This window comes from Bufo gargarizans, chromosome 1 (assembly GCF_014858855.1).
Source record: "Bufo gargarizans isolate SCDJY-AF-19 chromosome 1, ASM1485885v1, whole genome shotgun sequence".
NCBI classification, from domain to species: Eukaryota; Metazoa; Chordata; class Amphibia; order Anura; family Bufonidae; genus Bufo; species Bufo gargarizans.
Window position 1 is genome coordinate 80,787,835 of NC_058080.1, and position 18,220 is coordinate 80,806,054.

At 44.4% G+C, this 18,220-nt stretch overlaps 1 protein-coding gene across 2 annotated transcripts in view; it reads left to right on the forward strand.

Moving 5' to 3' along the window:
• STIM2 (stromal interaction molecule 2) overlaps positions 1 to 18,220 on the forward strand; it is a 96,116-nt gene that overhangs the window by 36,637 nt on the left and 41,259 nt on the right. For both annotated transcript variants that reach the window (XM_044296619.1, XM_044296628.1), the window contains exon 3: positions 11,344 to 11,458. In XM_044296619.1, the coding sequence (XP_044152554.1) occupies positions 11,344 to 11,458 (115 nt within the window). The remainder of the gene's footprint in view (positions 1 to 11,343; positions 11,459 to 18,220) is intronic.

Here is an 18,220-nt window from a genome sequence, read left to right on the forward strand (position 1 = left end):
GCATTGCTGAGAAAAATGTTTTAATATATGCAAATGAGCCCCTAGTGATGTCACAGCCCTATAAAGCACTCACCCCGCACAGTCTCCACCATTGTCCTGTGAGCTGAGCATAAGGAGAGACGTGACCAGCGCTCATCTTCTCGGGACCGTGTTGCTGAAAACGATTAGTAGAGGAATACTGGAGAGTGCTCTCTGTGAACATAGGGGACGATTTATCAAAACAGCCTTAGTTGCCCATAGCAACACAATCAGATTCTACCCTTCATCTTTCAGTGCTGGAGGAATCTGGTTGCTATGGGCAACTAAGCCAGTTCTGCTTTGATAAATCTCCCCATTAGAGTTTAAAACAATACCCCATTCTGATGGAAGTGTCTTTTTAACATACAATTTGGTAGGCTCGCGCAAAGTAGAGGAACAGACTATGCTGCCACTGGCAGAATTAGGGTTGTAATAATTCCAGGATTTGAACTTTTACTCAAACATAAGTTCTTCCATTGTTTAAAGGCGATGTACACCTTTTGGGGGTAACTTTTTTTTTTTTTTTTTATTGTACGCATTTTGAGCTAATCATTTTTTAAATTGATCTTTATAAAAAAATAATATGGAGTCCCTTTTCTGTACAGAGCTGAGATGCTGTAGTAGCACCCTTTTGGATTTTGCCTTTTCAGTCAGACGAGAAGCAGACTGGCTCCTTATCTCTGCTCTCTGACCTCCTAAACACTCATTATAGCTCAGTTCTTATCTTACTGATAAGAATGGGGCTTAAATAAGTGTTTATGAGCTCTCAGTAGTTTAAAAAAATAGAAAACCGCAGCACTCCCAGTCTTGAATCCAATTTTGTTTATTAACACCGAAAAAAAATAGCCCCCCCAAAAAAATTGCTGTATGCTAACAAGGGGGCCCTCGGGTTGGGGCCTGGCACTGCGAGCACCGCCACAGTTTTACACAGAAATCGACTAACAAGTGGTGCTGTCCTGTCCGGTCTTCACTTTGACGACTCAGTAGTTTAGAGATAAGGTTCATTAGAAAACCAGCACAAAGTGAAAGTACCAGTCACACAGCTAGAAAAACAGTTAACCCTTTGTGACAGAACGGCTCAATATTTATAATAAAGGCCAATTGAAAAAAAGATTTTTAGCCCAAAATGAATACAATGCAATAATAAAAAAAATATTACCCTCTAAGGTGTATATAGCCTTTAACCACCTCCGGACCGCCTAACGCATGGATGCGTCCGGAAGGTGGTTGATTCATTCCTCCTGGACGCATCCGTGCGTCATCTCGCGATAGCCGAGATTTCCTGTGAACGCGCGCACACAGGCGCGCGCGTTCACAGGAACGGAAGGTAAGCGAGTGGATCTCCGGCCTGCCAGCGCCGATCGTTCGCTGGCAGGCTGGAGATGTGATATATATATATATATATATATATATATTTTTTTTAACCCCTAACAGGTATATTAGATGCTGTTTTGATAACGGCGTCTAATATACCTGCTACCTGGTCCTCTGGTGGTCCCTTTTGTTTGGATCGACCACCAGAGGACACAGGCAACTTGGTAAAGTACCACCAAACTACACTACACCCCCCCCCCCCCCCGTCAATTATTAACCCCTGATCACCCCATATAGACTCCCTGATCACCCCCGTCATTGATCACCACCCTGTAAGGCTCCATTCAGACGTCCGTATGTGTTTTGCGGATCCGATCCATGTATCCGTGGATCTGTAAAAATCATACGGACGTCTGAATGGAGCCTTACAGGGGGGTGATCAATGACGGGGGTGATCAGGGAGTCTATATGGGTGATCACCCCTCTGTCATTGATCACCCCCCCCCTGTAAGGCTCCATTCAGACATTTGGCCCAAGTTAGCGGATTTTATTTATTTATTTTTTTTAATTTTTTTTACAAAGTCTTATATTCCACTAACTTGTGTCAAAAAATAAAATCTCACATGAACTCACCATACCCCTCACGGAATCCAAATGCGTAAATTTTTTTTGACATTTATATTCCAGACTTCTTCTCGCGCTTTAGGGCCCCTAAAATGCCAGGGCAGTATAAATACCCCACATGTGACCCCATTTCGGAAAGAAGACACCCCAAGGTATTCTGTGAGGGGCATATTGAGTCCATGAAAGATTTACATTTTTGGCCCAAGTTAGTGGAAAGGGAGACTTGGTGAGAAAATACAAAAAAAATCTATTTCCGCTAACTTGTGCCAAAAAAAAAAAATTCTATGAACTCTCCATGCCCCTCATTGAATACCTTGGGGTGTCTTCTTTCCAAAATGGGGTCACATGTGGGGTATTTATACTGCCCTGGCATTTTAGGGGCCCGAATGCATGAGAAGAAGTCTGGGATCCAAATGTCTAAAAATGTCCCCCTAAAAGGAATTTGGGCCGCTTTTGCGCATCTAGGCTGCAAAAAAGTGTTACACGTGGTATCGCCGTAGAAGTTGGGCAATGTGTTTTGGGGTGTTATTTTACATATACTCATGCTGGGTGAGATAAATATCTTGGTCAAATGCCAACTTTGTATAAAAAAATTTGAAAAGTTGTCTCTTGCCAAGATATTTCTCTCACCCAGCATGGGTATATGTAAAATGACACCCCAGAACACATTGCCCAACTTCTCCTGAGTACGGTGATACCACATGTGTGACACTTTTTTGCCGCCTAGGTGGGCAAAGGGGCACACATTCCAAAGAGCACCTTTAGGATTTCACAGGTCATTTTTTACAGATTTTGATTTCAAACTACTTACCACACATTTGGGCCCCTAGAATGCCAAGACAGTATAACTACCCCACAAGTGACCCCATTTTGGAAAGAAGACACCCCAAGGTATTCCGTGAGGGGCATGGCGAGTTCCTAGAATTTTTTTATTTTTTTGCCCCTTTGCAGCCTAGGTGGGCAAAGGGGCACACATTCCAAAGAGCAACTTTCGCATTTCATCGGTCATTTTTTACAGATTTTGATTGCAAACTACTTCTCACGCATATGGGCCCCTAAAATGCCAGGGCAGTATAACTACCCCACAAGTGACCCCATTTTGGAAAGAAGACACCTCAGGGTATTCCATAAGGGGCATGGCGAGTTCCTCAAATTTTTTATTTTTTGTCACAAGTTAGTGGAATATGAGACTTTGTAAGAAAAAAATTAAAAAATCATCATTTTCCGCTAACTTGTGACAAAAAATAAAAAGTTCTATGAACTCACTATGCCCATCAGTGAATACCTTAGGGTGTCTACTTTCCGAAATGGGGTCATTTGTGGGGTGTTTGTGCTGTCTGGGCATTGTAGAACCTCAGGAAACATGACAGGTGCTCAGAAAGTCAGAGCTGTTTCAAAAAGTGGAAATTCACATTTTTGTACCATAGTTTGTAAACGCTAGTACTTTTACCCAAACCATTTCTTTTTTTTTACCCAAACATTTTTTTTATCAGACATGTAGAACAGCAAATTTAGCGAAAAAGTTAAGTTATATATGGATGTCGTTTTTTTTGCAAAATTTTACAAATGAAAGGGACTCCATTTTTTTGCAAACAAATCGTTAAATTTCGATTAATAACAAAAAAGTAAAAATGTCAGCAGCAATGAAATACCACCAAATGAAAGCTCTATTAGTGAGAAGAAAAGGAGGTAAAATTCATTTGGGTGGTAAGTTGCATGACCGAGCAATAAACGGTGAAAGTAGTGTAGTGCATAAGTGTAAAAAGTGGCCTGGTCATTAAGGGTGTTTCAGCTAGCGGGGTTGAAGTGGTTAAACAGTGGAAGAACTTCATATGTTTGAGTATTTTTGAGACAGTTTTCGGAGTAGACTCTCAGACAGAAGTAAGCAGTGGCCACACGTGTGCAATCGTATTAGGTTTCCCCTTGTGTTGTATACTTGCTCTTCTTCCCATTATGACCCACTTTTACTAAAGAGGTGATACAAGATCATACTGCTCTTCCCAAATCTGCCGCCTATACTGGTGCTGATCTGTGTGCTCCCATAAACCAGCGGCTCAGCAGCATAATTTAGGCCTGTGGTTGTGTCCCCTGTACAAAGTGTCCTCCCCATAGGCGGCCATTTGGAGGGAGGTGGCTCGGAATGCTCTGCCTCTCGGGCTTTCATGAGCTCTGTTCTGCTTTTGGCGTGTATGGATCCTGTATACTTTCTATGGATTTGTACTCCGCAGGCCCCAAGAGCCTAAGGCAGGGCTTAACAGGAACATTGTGATTTTACTATAGACTCAATACCTTATTCAAATGCAGTCTATGGTGTTGCTTGTTAAAGTCCCCTTTATTTAGACCTAAAAAAAAAAAAAAAAAAAGTTTAAAAATATTAGACAACCAACACAATAATAAAAGCAGAGCCATCACAGAAACAAAGAATAGTGCAGCAGTATACCAGCCGGTACCACCCGCCAACTAAATGACACTATACCAGGGATAAAATATCAATTGTGACCACTCAAACCATCAGATGTCCATAATCAGACTTGCCTGCCCCACCGCTAAGCCCTATACTGCTGAGTCTGAAACCACAGGTATTTCTCACCGGATATTTCCCACATAAACTATACTATCCGGCACCTACCGGAGCTGGTGGTACTGGAAAGGCAGAAGGGATCCTGTGAATGTGGCGTCCTCTGATTCCTGAGGAAGGAAAACAAGAGCATATTCGAAACGCGTTTGTTGCGTTTTGTCCCTTGTAGCTTTTGCAGCTCAGGTGATGTCACGGTGTGCCCTCTACAGAGCGCAGGCTTTGAGGAGGGGAAGCATGCTCCAGCCGGGGCACGCTTCAAGCATCTGGAACTACTACTATCGCCAGGGCCATGGGTATTTGCCCATACAAGAGGACGCCACACACAGGATCCCTTCTGCCTTTCCAGTACCACCCGCTAGTTTGTGGGAAATACTTGGAACTGTGCGTGCGCCTGTGGTTTCACACATGGCAGTATAGGGCTTACCGGTCGGACATGCTTGTTGGATTCTGGACATTTGTGTTTTACTCTCAATTTATTGAACAAAGTATTATCTCTGAATACAAAGCTTCACTGCCGTCCTTCCATATACTTACAGCTCACATTTTAAACCAACATTTACAAACCTGTATTATGAGTACGTTAGTTATTATACCGCCTATTGTGGTTGTACATATTTAGTGTTATCCAACATCATAGCATACTTATTCAATATATGAACAAAAAGGTAAATGAAAAGAGGAGATTTAAGTTATAGAAGGGAAAGAGAAGGGGTAGAGCACGTGGTGAGTACCTAACCTTTATTTCGTACCTCTTCACTAAAACTTATCTGGAAAGCTCTCTGTAATGCAGAGAATTCTGAAGAATGAAGGGAATTCCACCTAGTGTAAAGCCTACCCCTCTGATCATGTGTGCAATCAGTTCCTCCATTCTAAGTAAATGTCTGATCTCACCTGCCCATTCAGAGAGAGGGAGCCTCCTCCGACTTCCAGTGTCTCGGCACACTGCCATGAGGAAGAACCTCAGCACACTTTTCGTCATCTGAGTTCCCGAAGTTGGAGAATGAAGGGTTACTTTAGGTGTATTGGCTATTGTCTTCCCTGAGAAATTTCTATAAACCTGGAGCACTTGATCCCAGAATCTTTTTATAGTCTGGCAGGACCACCAAATATGTAGTATGGTACCCTCCTTTCCACGGATTCTGGACATTTGATGGTTTGTGTGATCACAATTTATATTTTATCCATGGTAGATTAAAAAAAAATAATACAAACTACAGCTTGCCTTGTTAAAAACAAACTATCACATAGCTCCAAAAATCTAAACAAAAAGTTGTGGGAATCTGAGAACAGAAATATTTTTTCCATGGCCGTATTCTATGTTTTTAATATTACATAGCTGTATGAGGGCTTGTTTTTCGTGGGGCAAGATATACTTTCTAACTGCACCATTTATGGTTGTATACAATGTGGTGGAAAGCAGGGAAAAAAAAATCTAAATCGGGTGGAATTCTAAAAATCAAAAAAGGCCACTGTTTCAAATTTTCTTTTTTTATATTTATTTTTTTTAACACTTTTTAATAGTTCCCCTAGGGAACTATAACAAGCAATCATTAGATTGCTCTTCTCATAGACTCCAATGCATTAACATTAGCGTTTATTAGAATTGCACTAACTAATGTGCAGCAGCCCTGTACCACTCCTCAGTACAGATGCTGCCGCACACTACATCCGGCTCCCCCGATCCTCGCCAAGGGTAGCCAGTACATGGACTGGTCTTTAACCTCCCAGATGCTGTAGTCACATTTAACCACAGCATCTGAGGGGTTAAATGTGTATGTGATCGATGTAGGTTTAAAACTGCATGGACCTGACCACTATGGCACCCGCTCCGCTCGCGAGTGGGCACCATTTTAAATGCCTGACAGCTAATGTATATTTACGTGGGGTGGTCGGGAAGGGGGTTAAAGGGTCTGTCTCAAGAAGACCACCTCCATTCATGTGCCTGGAGTTTCTGCATGTCATACAGGGGATTACTCTGTTTTAAAGGGGTTTTGCGAGATAGAATACTGATGACCTATCCTCAAGATGGTTCAATAAGTATCTGATCAGTGGAGATCCGAGCACCACGGCCTCTTCCTAGGTCAATGATGTCATGAGCATCGGTCACATGGCCTAGGCACAGCTCAGTCCCTCTCTTAGGCTACTTTCACACTAGCGCTTGATCGGATCCGTTCTGAACGGATCCGATCATATTAATGCAGACGGAGGCTCCGTTCAGTACAGATCCGTCTGCATTAATAACTTAGAAAATTTTCTAAGTGCGCAAGATGCCTGAGCGGATCCGTCCAGACTTTCAATGTAAAGTCAATGGGGGACGGATCCGCTTGAAGATTGAGCCATATGGTGACCTCTTCAAGCAGATCCGTTCCCATTGACTTACATTGTAAGTCTGGACGGATCCGCACGCCTCCGCACGGCCAGGTGGACAGCTGAACGCTGCAAGCAGCGTTCAGCTGTCCGTGCGGAGGCGAGCGGGGCAGAGGCTGAACGCCGCCAGACTGATGCAGTCTGAGCGGACCCGCTCCATTCAGACTGCATCAGGGCTGGACGGAGGCGTTCGGGTCCGCTCGTGAGCTCCTTCAAACGGAGCTCACGAGCGGACCGATGAACGCTAGTGTGAAACTAGCCTTAAGTTCGTCGGTCCGCTCGTGAGCTCCGTTTGAAGGAGCTCACGAGCGGACCCGAACGCCTCCGTCCAGCCCTGATGCAGTCTGAATGGAGCGGGTCCGCTCAGACTGCATCAGTCTGGCGGCGTTCAGCCTCTGCTCCGCACGGCCAGGCGGACAGCTGAACGCTGCTTGCAGCGTTCAGCTGTCCGCCTGGCCGTGCGGAGGCGAGCGGATCCGTCCAGACTTACAATGTAAGTCAATGGGAACGGATCCGCTTGAAGAGGTCACCATATGGCTCAATCTTCAAGCGGATCCGTCCCCCATTGACTTTACATTGACAGTCTGGACGGATCCGCTCAGGCTACTTGCGCACTTAGAACATTTTCTAAGTTATTAATGCAGACGGATCCGTACTGAACGGAGCCTCCGTCTGCATTAATATGATCGGATCCGTTCAGAACGGATCCGATCAAGCGCTAGTGTGAAAGTAGCCTAAGCAGCGCATGCTGGAGCTCCTCTGCCTCTTCACACACCTGATCGGTGGGGGTGCTGGGAATTAGACCCCACAGATCTGATATTAATGACTTATCCTGAAGATGGCTCATCGGTATTACAGTGAGCCTTTCACATTGAATATGGTGTCATGTTATAGAGCAGGAGGCGCTGAGCAGACTGCTGTATATTATAGGAAGAGTTTCAATAAAACTTGTATTTTATACATTTACATTCCTGCTCATTCTGGGCTTTGAAGTCCACGGGGCGGTCCTATCAGTGATTGACAGGCTTCCCTCTATGGCTGTGTATACAGGGAGAGCTTTTCACTGATAGGACCGCCCCCTGGACTTCAAAGCCCAGAATAAATTACATTTTACTGAATATTTTCCCATAGAACCATTTATCACTCTGCTCAGCTCTTCCTGCTCTATAACCTGCTGCCCTGCATTTTCACAGTGACAGGTTTTAATGTGGCTCAGTTACCAAAGCCAAGAGCGGTCACAATTGCCACCTAGTTGTCTGTTGAAGTCACTGCAGAGGAAAATAATATATTTCCAGATGCAACGTGCATCAGATAGAGAGAGATTTCATTTCAGGCCCTGTTTACACAATTCAGTAATTTTAGCAAACACCAATCTTGGAGGACTGTTCAGTGTATTCTCTCCTGGATGCCGACATTTTGGGGTTTCATACCGAGGGGGACAGTATGGACGCCATGACGTCCTGCGGGGGCTGTTTGCACCCAGATGTAGTACAGCCATGTGATGTATGTGGCAGTAGGTCATTTCAGATTTTCCAGTAGCTGAAGAAAAAAAAACCTATCTGTGTGCATTCACCGTGTACAGTAGGAGGAAGCGGGTGGATGTTAATGTTTCCGTCTCCTGCCTTCACATAGTAGTGACATGATACAGAGCCGGCCCGCAGATGTCACAGGGTTTCCTGTTTTTACTGCTGAATGGCTTTATTAGTCTCCTACATAGTTTCCATTAGTGCTATTGATTTGTTATGTGGCTGGCCAGAATCCATTAATAATCATTAATCTGCCTCTTTACTGTATTTCAATACATTTTCCACGTCTAGAAGCTGTACTACATACAGTAGATAGTGTGTGTGTGTAATATATTATATTATATTTCTCATACATAAAGTTCCTTTAATCCACACAACTGTCGGCTGCATCTCCTGGACCGATGGCGGCTCCTCTCACCCAAATATACTTCATCATATGTGTACGGTACAGCAGACCCGCAGTCATATAGCAGCTCAAGGCATGATAAATCACTGTGTTGCAGTGAGTTGAGGGTCAGAGGAGCCACCGTCTGTCTAGGACATGCGGCCGGCACACTGGGTGGGTTTACCTGATCCTACACGGCCGTGTGCATGCGCCCTAATCCTGAAAATCTGATCATCTTTTTTCCAGAGCTTCATTCCAGTAAATGACCCAAAGCAGGAGGCAGCAGGCAGACACGAACCAAATTAAAGGGGTTTTCCCAATATAAATACTGGTGACTTTTTATACAGAGGTATAACATTTGGATTCACATGAACATTTAAAGGTGTTCTCAGGGATTTTTACATTGATAGCCTATCCTAGGGATCGGTTATCAATATGAGGTCAATGGGTATCCGAGACTCTGCACCCATGCCAATCAGCTAGTTGTGGAAGCTGTGGCGCTCATCAGGACTCCGGTGAGTCTCCTCACGTCTGATGGCCCGGTATAGTAGACAATCTGGCCGCGGTTGAGCCCATTTGTAGTTCCAGTTTCAATAGAAACCAGCCTGGTTGAAGATTATGGGAAGTCCTGTTACTCGAGTATCCAGCGATCAGCTATTAGTGGGGAAGACCTACCTGTCTATATACTGTTACTGCTGGGGAAATGTAGAGTTAAATGCTGACCATGTAATGCATGGTGTTGCCACCCAGAACTTCTCTTATGTGGCGGTTTTCCATTCTACTCAAGGTGTGGGATCCTTCCTCTGTTGTCCATATATCTTGATAGGGCAGAAGCACATAGTGTATGGTCATCCATCCTCTGCTGTCTTCTTGCTGGCCTCTGCTGAAGCCTACCCGAGAGACAGCAGTAGTCATATTCCTTACAGGATATCTCTGATGCATCTATGTGCAGAAGTATTTCCTGTACAGGTTCCTGGGATGCCTGTGAGAACCTGAAGGCTTCAGATGACCTTTAGAGGACTTCAGTGGAGCTTGTTGTAAATTGAATGTTTGTTTTCTCTGAAAATCCACAGAAAATTGTGTGTGTTCTTATTCATCCTATGTGTGCTTGATTTTTAATTACGTTTTCATTAAAGTCATTTTTGTGAGCAGCAAAAGAGACTTTAAAGGAGTTTTCTGGAAGTTCAGTATTGATGGCCGAGCCTAAGGATAGACTGTCAGTATCTGGGGGGTCCAGCACCCCACATTGGCACCAGAGTTGCACCTCTGTCCATTGGTAACTGCAACACTGACCTCATTTAATGGGGCAAATGGCCTTAATAAAGCCCTGATGTAGCAGTCAAGTTGGAAATATGAGCATCTTGGCATCTTAAAAGGTTTTCAGGTTTACTCCATATGCAGTGTGTGTGAAGATTGTACTGTGCCTCTTGCTCTTCATGAAAATGGCTGAACTGAACTCAAGCATATAGCGGCATATGATGAATATGAGCAATTAGCTTGTAATTTTCTGCAATTCAGTTTATTTTCTCATGTTCTTGTGTTTTTTCATCTTCTCGCTCCACCTCCCTCCTGTTCAAGGAAAACAGCCAGGGCCACCCAGTCAGGTGTACTGCGATATAAATGATTATGTGGATCAGACCATCATGTCCTCCTCTGGGTCGTGTGCACCTCGTGGTAGGACAGAACAGAGCGGAAAACTTTACCTTATTAGGTCACGTTAATTTGGGGCAGATTTGTGTATGTTCACTGGACATCCTCCTGTGAATTCTTGGTTGAATAGTTGGATGAATTGTGCAGTTATTGACAATTGGAAGACTCTATTAAAGTAAATGTGTCAGAAAATGGCCTATTGTTTGTGCTATATATCTATAATCTATATATCTATATATCTATCCTTGTCCCTCTAGTTTTACTCTGACTGCTGACACTCTGTAGCTATCTCCTCTCAGCAGTCATCTTATTGTCATCACAGGCCGGAGTACTACAAAAGATGACACATTCTGTATTTACACATAAGACAAGACCCTCTATTCCTAGGTGATGGTAGCAGCTCATCTTCTCCTCCTGCACAATGACCTTTGCACAGGTTGCATGCCTATGACATTCTCCAATCTGTGGGTTCCTCTGGTCCATGGTTGCTGTAAACCATATTTCTGAATGCTGTTAACTGCTTCGGCCAGATGACTGCTCTATAATTATGAACAGAAAACCAAATAAAATCTACAATCTTAGAGTTTGCATCTGGAAACTACAGGTGATGTGTAAGTTTTAGACCCTTAGCTCTTATTATAACCCAATGGGGGGTTCTTTCACGATTCAGATCCCATGTTTGAGGAATCGGTCACAACTTCACGACTTTCGTTATCAACGCAGGCTTACCACTAATTGTAAAACTTTACAGAGGTGCGGCTACGTGTAATAGTTGTCGGGCTACTCTTGTGATTTGTTGCGTTGTCTTTTTTAGTTTACTAGCTGTGTCATCTTCTATTTTGGCTGACACACATGTATTGTCCTGTTTTTGTTTTTTTCAGTTCCTGCGTGAAGACATGAACTATAAGGACGCTTCTCACAAACACAACCACTTGCACAGAGAGGACAAACACATCACAGTGGAGGACCTGTGGAAGAGGTGGAAAACATCTGAAGGTGATGCATGAAACATAACACCATTTCTTGTTTGCATTTATAAGTTTAAGGCCTCTCTTTCACATGGCAGTGACGACATCCGAGGCAAGATGGTCAGTGGTTCAACTGTGAAGAATCTGTTTGGTCCGTTGTCCGGTTTTTGCCCTCAGTGTCATCTGCATTCCACGTACACTGCTAGGCTGAAAAATAATTTTCAGGTAGCAACAATCTGTGAAAACATGATTGACATCCTTGTTGTGTCCATGGTCTTCACAGATCCATAGACTGTAATGTGCTTGAGGGATCTCTGATCATGGACCATAAATGGAGCTCTTGTGAGAGCTGCTTCCTCTTCAAAGTTACTTGTGCGTTGTCTCACTTGCGGATGGGACATGCAGTTTTCGTTACACTGACAACGTTGTGCAGGTAATTTTGAAGTTGGCCTCCTGATCTGACATTGATGGCCCTGCTTTCACATATCAATTTTTAGTGGTGTGTTTTTTTATTTTTCCCTCCTGATCAAAATGTCAGCTCCAGATGTTAGATGTAGGTCAGTGGGAAATATGAGACACAAGGTTTTTTGTTTTTCTGGCGTTTCCAAAAGGCAGCATGCTGTAGCTCTTTCAACACTTAATGGGTTTCTATTCATCTCTGGGTTCTGGTCTGGGCTCAACATATTGGAAATGGCAGGAGATGCCTGTTCTGCCACCCATGGCTGCTTTCTTTCCATGTTTCCCTAGTATAGCGACGTCATATTCATCGATCACATGGTCTAGGCACAGCAAGTAAATGCGGCTGAGCTGCGCTACCAAGCACAGACGCTTTTACAAGGTATGGCGCTGTGCTTTGTAAGCTGCCAGAAGGCCACGGCGCTCATGTCGATCATCCCAAACAGTGTTGGTGCAGGAAGGAGGGGACAATAGTGTTTTGAAGGAACACTATTTGGGGGCTGTGTGGCTACAGAAGGGGAAATACTTCTGATGGCTTTAGCCCCTCATTGGGCTACAGCCACAATTTTGATCATAGCTGTAATCCAATCTAAGATCGCAGCACAAGCTACAATATGTGTTGAGTTACACTCCTTAGAAATGTGTCAAGTGAGAGCTGCAATGCCTGCAGTTTTCACTCCCAATGTGGATTATAAAGGCTGTTTCTCTTAATGTAGCTCAGCCTGTAACTGCAGTCTGTCATGTTTAACAGCTTAGATTGTCTGCTTTCAAACAAGACCAGCATCACATCTTCAGCTGGTACAAAGCTTTTAGATATGAAGCACAGCCCTCTCACCCTTCAGCTGGAGGATGAGAGGGGGGCCCAGAGGGGAAGTGCTGACAGGCTGCACAGTAGAGACTGTTTCTCCCTGGGTTTTGTACATGTCCCCAGAGGGAGGGTAACATGGGCTTATATCCAGAGATCAAGTGAGACGATGAGCGCTTATTCATCTAGTCACTCCTCTGCACCTAATTAGGCTTTTTATTGCTGCCATGACCCAGATGTTTACCAGCGTCCAGATCATGTCGTCAAATTGTGCCAAACATTTGTAACCCACACGCAAAAATCATTTTACACAGTGCCCATTCTGTCCATACTAGATAGACCTATAGCATAAAGCATGCAGACCACTTCTCTAACCCCTTACACTCTGCAGTAATAGTGATGACCATCGCTGTATATTTCACTGCTGGAGAAGGTGTCTTCTCATATACCATAGTGTTCAATTATTTTTACAACGCAAACCAGGCTCCTGCACAGGGCTGCATACGGTTCACTGAAATTGGTGTAATGCTACTGGTCCTGAAGACTAAAATTAGTTATGTCACCAAGGGGTTAAAATGCACTTCAGTTACCAGAGTTGTGCATTAGGCTACTTTCACACTTGCGCTTGATCGGATCCGTTCTGAACGGATCCGATCATATTAATGCAGACGGAGGCTCCGTTCAGTACGGATCCGTCTGCATTAATAACTTTAAAAAAAATTCGCAAGTGCGCAAGTAGCCTGCGCGGATCCGTTCAGACTTTCAATGTAAAGTCAATGGGGGACGGATCCGCTTGAAGATTGAGCCATATGGTGACATCTTCAAGCGGATCCGTTCCCATTGACTTACATTGAAAGTCTGAACGGATCCGCACGCCTCCGCACGGCCAGGCGGACACCCGAACGCAGCAAGCAGCGTTCAGCTGTCCGCCTGTCCGTGCGGAGGCGAGCGGAGTGGAGGCTGAACGCCGCCAGACTGATGCAGTCTGAGCGTATCCGCGTCCATTCAGACTGCATCAGGGCTGGACGGAGGCGTTTGGGTCCGCTCGTGAGCTCCTTCAAACGGAGCTCACGAGCGGACCGGCGAACGCTAGTGTGAAAGTAGCCTTAACTATATTTACTTTCTTTATTTAGTTTTTATCCAATTTTGATGACTCCTAAAGAGCACCTATGCACACCGGCTCATCATTGTTTTTAAAAATATAGCTGCTAATAAGAGAAATGCATGTGTTTTTATTACATAAGGGGTGGGGGCAGGGGAAAGGAACATTGAAACCGCTGCTCCACAGTGACTGGTGTGGACTCTTAAATGCCTTCCACTAAGGAAAACTCTATTATTAATGAGGTAAGATATAGTTGTGGTTAGAAGTATTCGGTCTATAGGAGATTAGTAATTGAAGTATTTGAAAACTGGCTATATACTACTGCTAAATTGTACGATCCCTTGCAAAATTATTTCCACACCTCTCTTGTTCCAGTTTTTTGCATTACACCCTAGAATTAAAATTGTGGTTTGTAGCACTGGATTTACACACAAAAAAAATATATATATTTATTTTTTACTATTGCACAAACAATTAAGACAAAAAAGAACAGACTTCTCCAACTCCATGTTGGCTTGTGTTAGTCTACAGCATCTTCAAGTCATGATACATATCCTCAGTTTGTGTGCGGTTTGGGCCGTTCCTAGGCCTTTCCAAGACTGTTAAGGGAAGATTTATCATAGACCAGCATTTTATGTCTATCTTTGAAATCTCTTGCGCTTGCTGGTGCATGCACCTAATTTCTGACTAGGCACAGGCCTCTTCATAAATTAGGTGCATCCTCCAGCAGTCTGTGACATAACAAAATCTACGGGAGCTGACGTAGATTTGTGTTAGTTTCTGCCAGAAAACTGGTGCAAATGAAGAGAAGTGTCGGGCCAACTCCCCTCCGTCCCCACACCCCTTGTCGCAAGTGCCATTTAAAAAGTCTTTTTTTTTTTAATTTTTTTAATTTATTTTTTTTACGCCAGAAAAGTGGCACAGGAATATCATGTATCTCCCACCTAAAGGGGTTGTCCCACAAAAAATATTCTACAGATTTCAAAACTGCACCTGTATCTGAATACTTTTTGTAATTGCATGTATAATGTATAGCCAGGAGTTATTTAATAAAATGTATCTGTATGGCGCCACCTGCTTTGTTTTTCTAATTTCTTTGTCCGGCTCACTAAGGTGGCCGCACATGCTCAGTTTTATCCTTCAACTGCCTCCTGAGCTGTGATGGGGAGAGCATGGACACGCCCCCTGAGCTGTGATGGGGAGAGAGCGCTGCAGCAGAAAAGACACGCCCCTCCACAAGGTTGTCTCTGACCTGTGGAGGGTCCTGTGTCTTCATTAGTAGTGTTGCAGAGTCGAGGACCTTTCAGAGCAGGTGTAGTTATATTCAAATCATGTGACACAGGGGGGCCATATTCTACAAATGTGACTTCCCTCCACCGTAACAATCTGGACTGTTTTGTTAGGTCTATTACATGTACAGCTGTATATGAACCTTTGGCCGCGTAGTATTTAGCACGGTGGAGATTTGCACGTAGGATCTCCTCAGAGTACACTTTTACTAATAAGAATAGTCTTTGGGTTAGAGCTTTAGTACAGCATTGATTTTGCGTTTTGCTGTGTAACCTGCGGTTATATATTGATCTGTTTCCAGTCATACGGCCTCCCATGAAAAATCTGGTTACGTTCAGGAACTCCAGAACCATTTAATACATGTTCAGTATCTGCTCTGCTATTAGTTTTTTTTATAAGGAGTTAACATTTCACTACAGATGTTGGATTGGACGTCATCATAAGGTTGGTGCTATACAGCGATCTTGGATGCTGACACAGCATAGAAATGAATGGGGTCCCAGCGCGACCTGATTGCCTTGGCTGCGAACCTGCAAGTCAAGCTTGCAACCCCATTCATTCCTATAACAGCACTGCGATCCTTGGTCGCACAACAGCTGTTGCACCCAGGATAACCATGTTGCCCCAGCCTAATTCAGCTTAGATGATGGTTCAAATCACTGTCGTTTGGAACGCTACATTTCTGTTAAAACTGTTACTTTATTAATCAGAAAAACAAAAGGGAAGGGGGACTAACCTATATTAAAATTCTAGGACACCATCCATTCAGTATAGGGTCGATATGAGGACCTATAAGCCGCATACACGGTAAATGCAGCTGCGGGTGGGGTCACTAGAAATGCCGCAGGCTAGTGCTATACTGCAAGTGAAAGCAGAGGGCCATGGGGCCGTGCTAATTGATTCCACAGAAGTAAGCACTAAGGCGCGGTCAGTGTGCTCTGAATCACTACCAGCTCATGGATCCCTCGACTAAAGTTATGGATAGACTAATCCAGTGATAAACATCTGCCTGCAGAAGCCGATCTCAATTGAATCCATCCGTTCATGTGAAACGGATGTCTAAGAATCGGCCCTGCAGACACGAATCACTGGATCTAAGCTAAGCTGGGTGAAACAGGCAGATCTGGATTGCTGTTGCTCATCTAACTGCAGAGGGCTGAGAACCGCAGACCTCAACTGCAGTGTGAGCGCAAAGCAGATACAAATGAACATTGATTCATCCCCACACCACACTCAACACGTTTCGCCATAAGGCTCGTCAGGAGCGTGTATCTGTGGTTAGCAGGATAAATATTCAAAGCTGCTGAGCCTCCATTACAGAGGCTGCAGCTGTAAGTACGAGGTGGCCGAACGCGGCCGCTCAGGTGCACAGAATATGAGGAGAGTCCTCCTCCCCTCAACTGAGCCCCGCCTGCAGAACGGCCAATGAGGACGCAGGAGGCACGGCATCGCCGCATCATCCATCCCGCCCCCATTGTGCCGCCCCCTCGATGAGACCGGCCCAGATGAATGTAATAACATTCTACATTAAAGTTAGAGTAGATATATACGGCGACTTACTACCCTGGCAACGTTTGTATAGCTCCGATCGGGACAGGGATCATGAAGTGGTATGAACTACATTGTATTTTATTTAATTTTATTTATTTTATTTAATTTAATTAATTGAGGACATCAATCGGTGGTGGTGGAGACAATACAGGAGGGTCAGGAAAGACCCAGCAGCATTTTTACTAGATGGCAATACTGTGATCAGGCTGATTTAAAGGGGCAGTGTATGGTATGATGTGGTATAAGTAATCCACAACCAATAATTACACTATCACACCCCTGGTATCTCCTAGCCCCCTCAATTGCCTAGGTGATCTAATGACATAGAGTCATTAGTAGTCCATGCCGCTGAGACACACGGATCGTGGGCAGTATGTCATCACCCCTAATGTTCCCCCGTTGCACCTCAGCTCCAGGGATCTAGAGAAAACACACAAAGGAATTATACTCATTTAGTCCCTGGGGCTGGAGCGCACATAGGCGGTAAATCCACTGTGTCTCTTTTTGCAATAACCGCCTATCAAAGTCGCCTCCTCTTGGCGATCTTCTGACCACCTCCACAGCCTGAAATTTGATGACATCCACATCACCGTTGTGCATGGTCGATATGTGTCTAGCAATCGGGGTATCCGCCCCTTTGCGGATGTCATTTAGATGTTCTGCTATTCTTCTACGGAATTCTCTTGTGGTTTTACCCACATATTGCTTTCCGCAAACACAAGTGGCCAAATATACCAGGCCTCTTGTTTTGCAATTGACAAATGATCTAATAGTAAATCTCTGTTCGGTGACGCTACAGATAAATGTAGCGCCAGTCTGGATTGCAGGGCAAGCCACGCAGCTGCCACAGCGGAAGGTCCCTTTGAGGCTGGTACTCAGCCATGTGGATGTAGTCGGGCCCTGAAAAAAGCTGTGCACCAGGCGATCTCTCAAACTACGTCCACGTCTGTACGTGATTAGAGGTACATCGCCTATCATATCCCCAATATCTGGGTCTGATTTAAGAATACCCCAGTAGGTCGTCAGCAAGTCACGCACTGTGTTGTGTGCTTCATCATATGTGGCTATGATGCGCAACTGGTCCATTCCAGCCGATCCCGACCTAGGGGTAAGGAGGGCATCCCGGTTTTGTGCCAGTGAATGCTGGTACGCTTTAGTTAGTACATGTTGTGGGTACCCCCTACTCCTAAATCTGGTTCGTAGATCACTGGATGCCGTTCTGAAATCCGACATACTGGAGCAGTTACGCCTTACCCGAAGGTATTGCCCTTTTGGAATTCCCCTCTTCAGGGGCAGGGGGTGGCAACTGTCCCAACTAAGGAGGCTGTTTGTTGCAGTCTCCTTGCGGAACAGCCGTGTGCCAATATTGCCCATCCTGTCCCTGAAGATGGTTAAATCCAGAAAGTTGATTTGAGATTCCTGGATCTCTGATGTAAAAAATAATCCCATAGTGTTTATGTTCAGGTCTGAAACAAACCGATTGAAGTCCTCAACACTCCCAGACCATAAAATCAATACATCATCGATGAAGCGTAACCACAAATTAATGTGGTCAGCCCATCTCTGATTATCCGCGAACACAACTT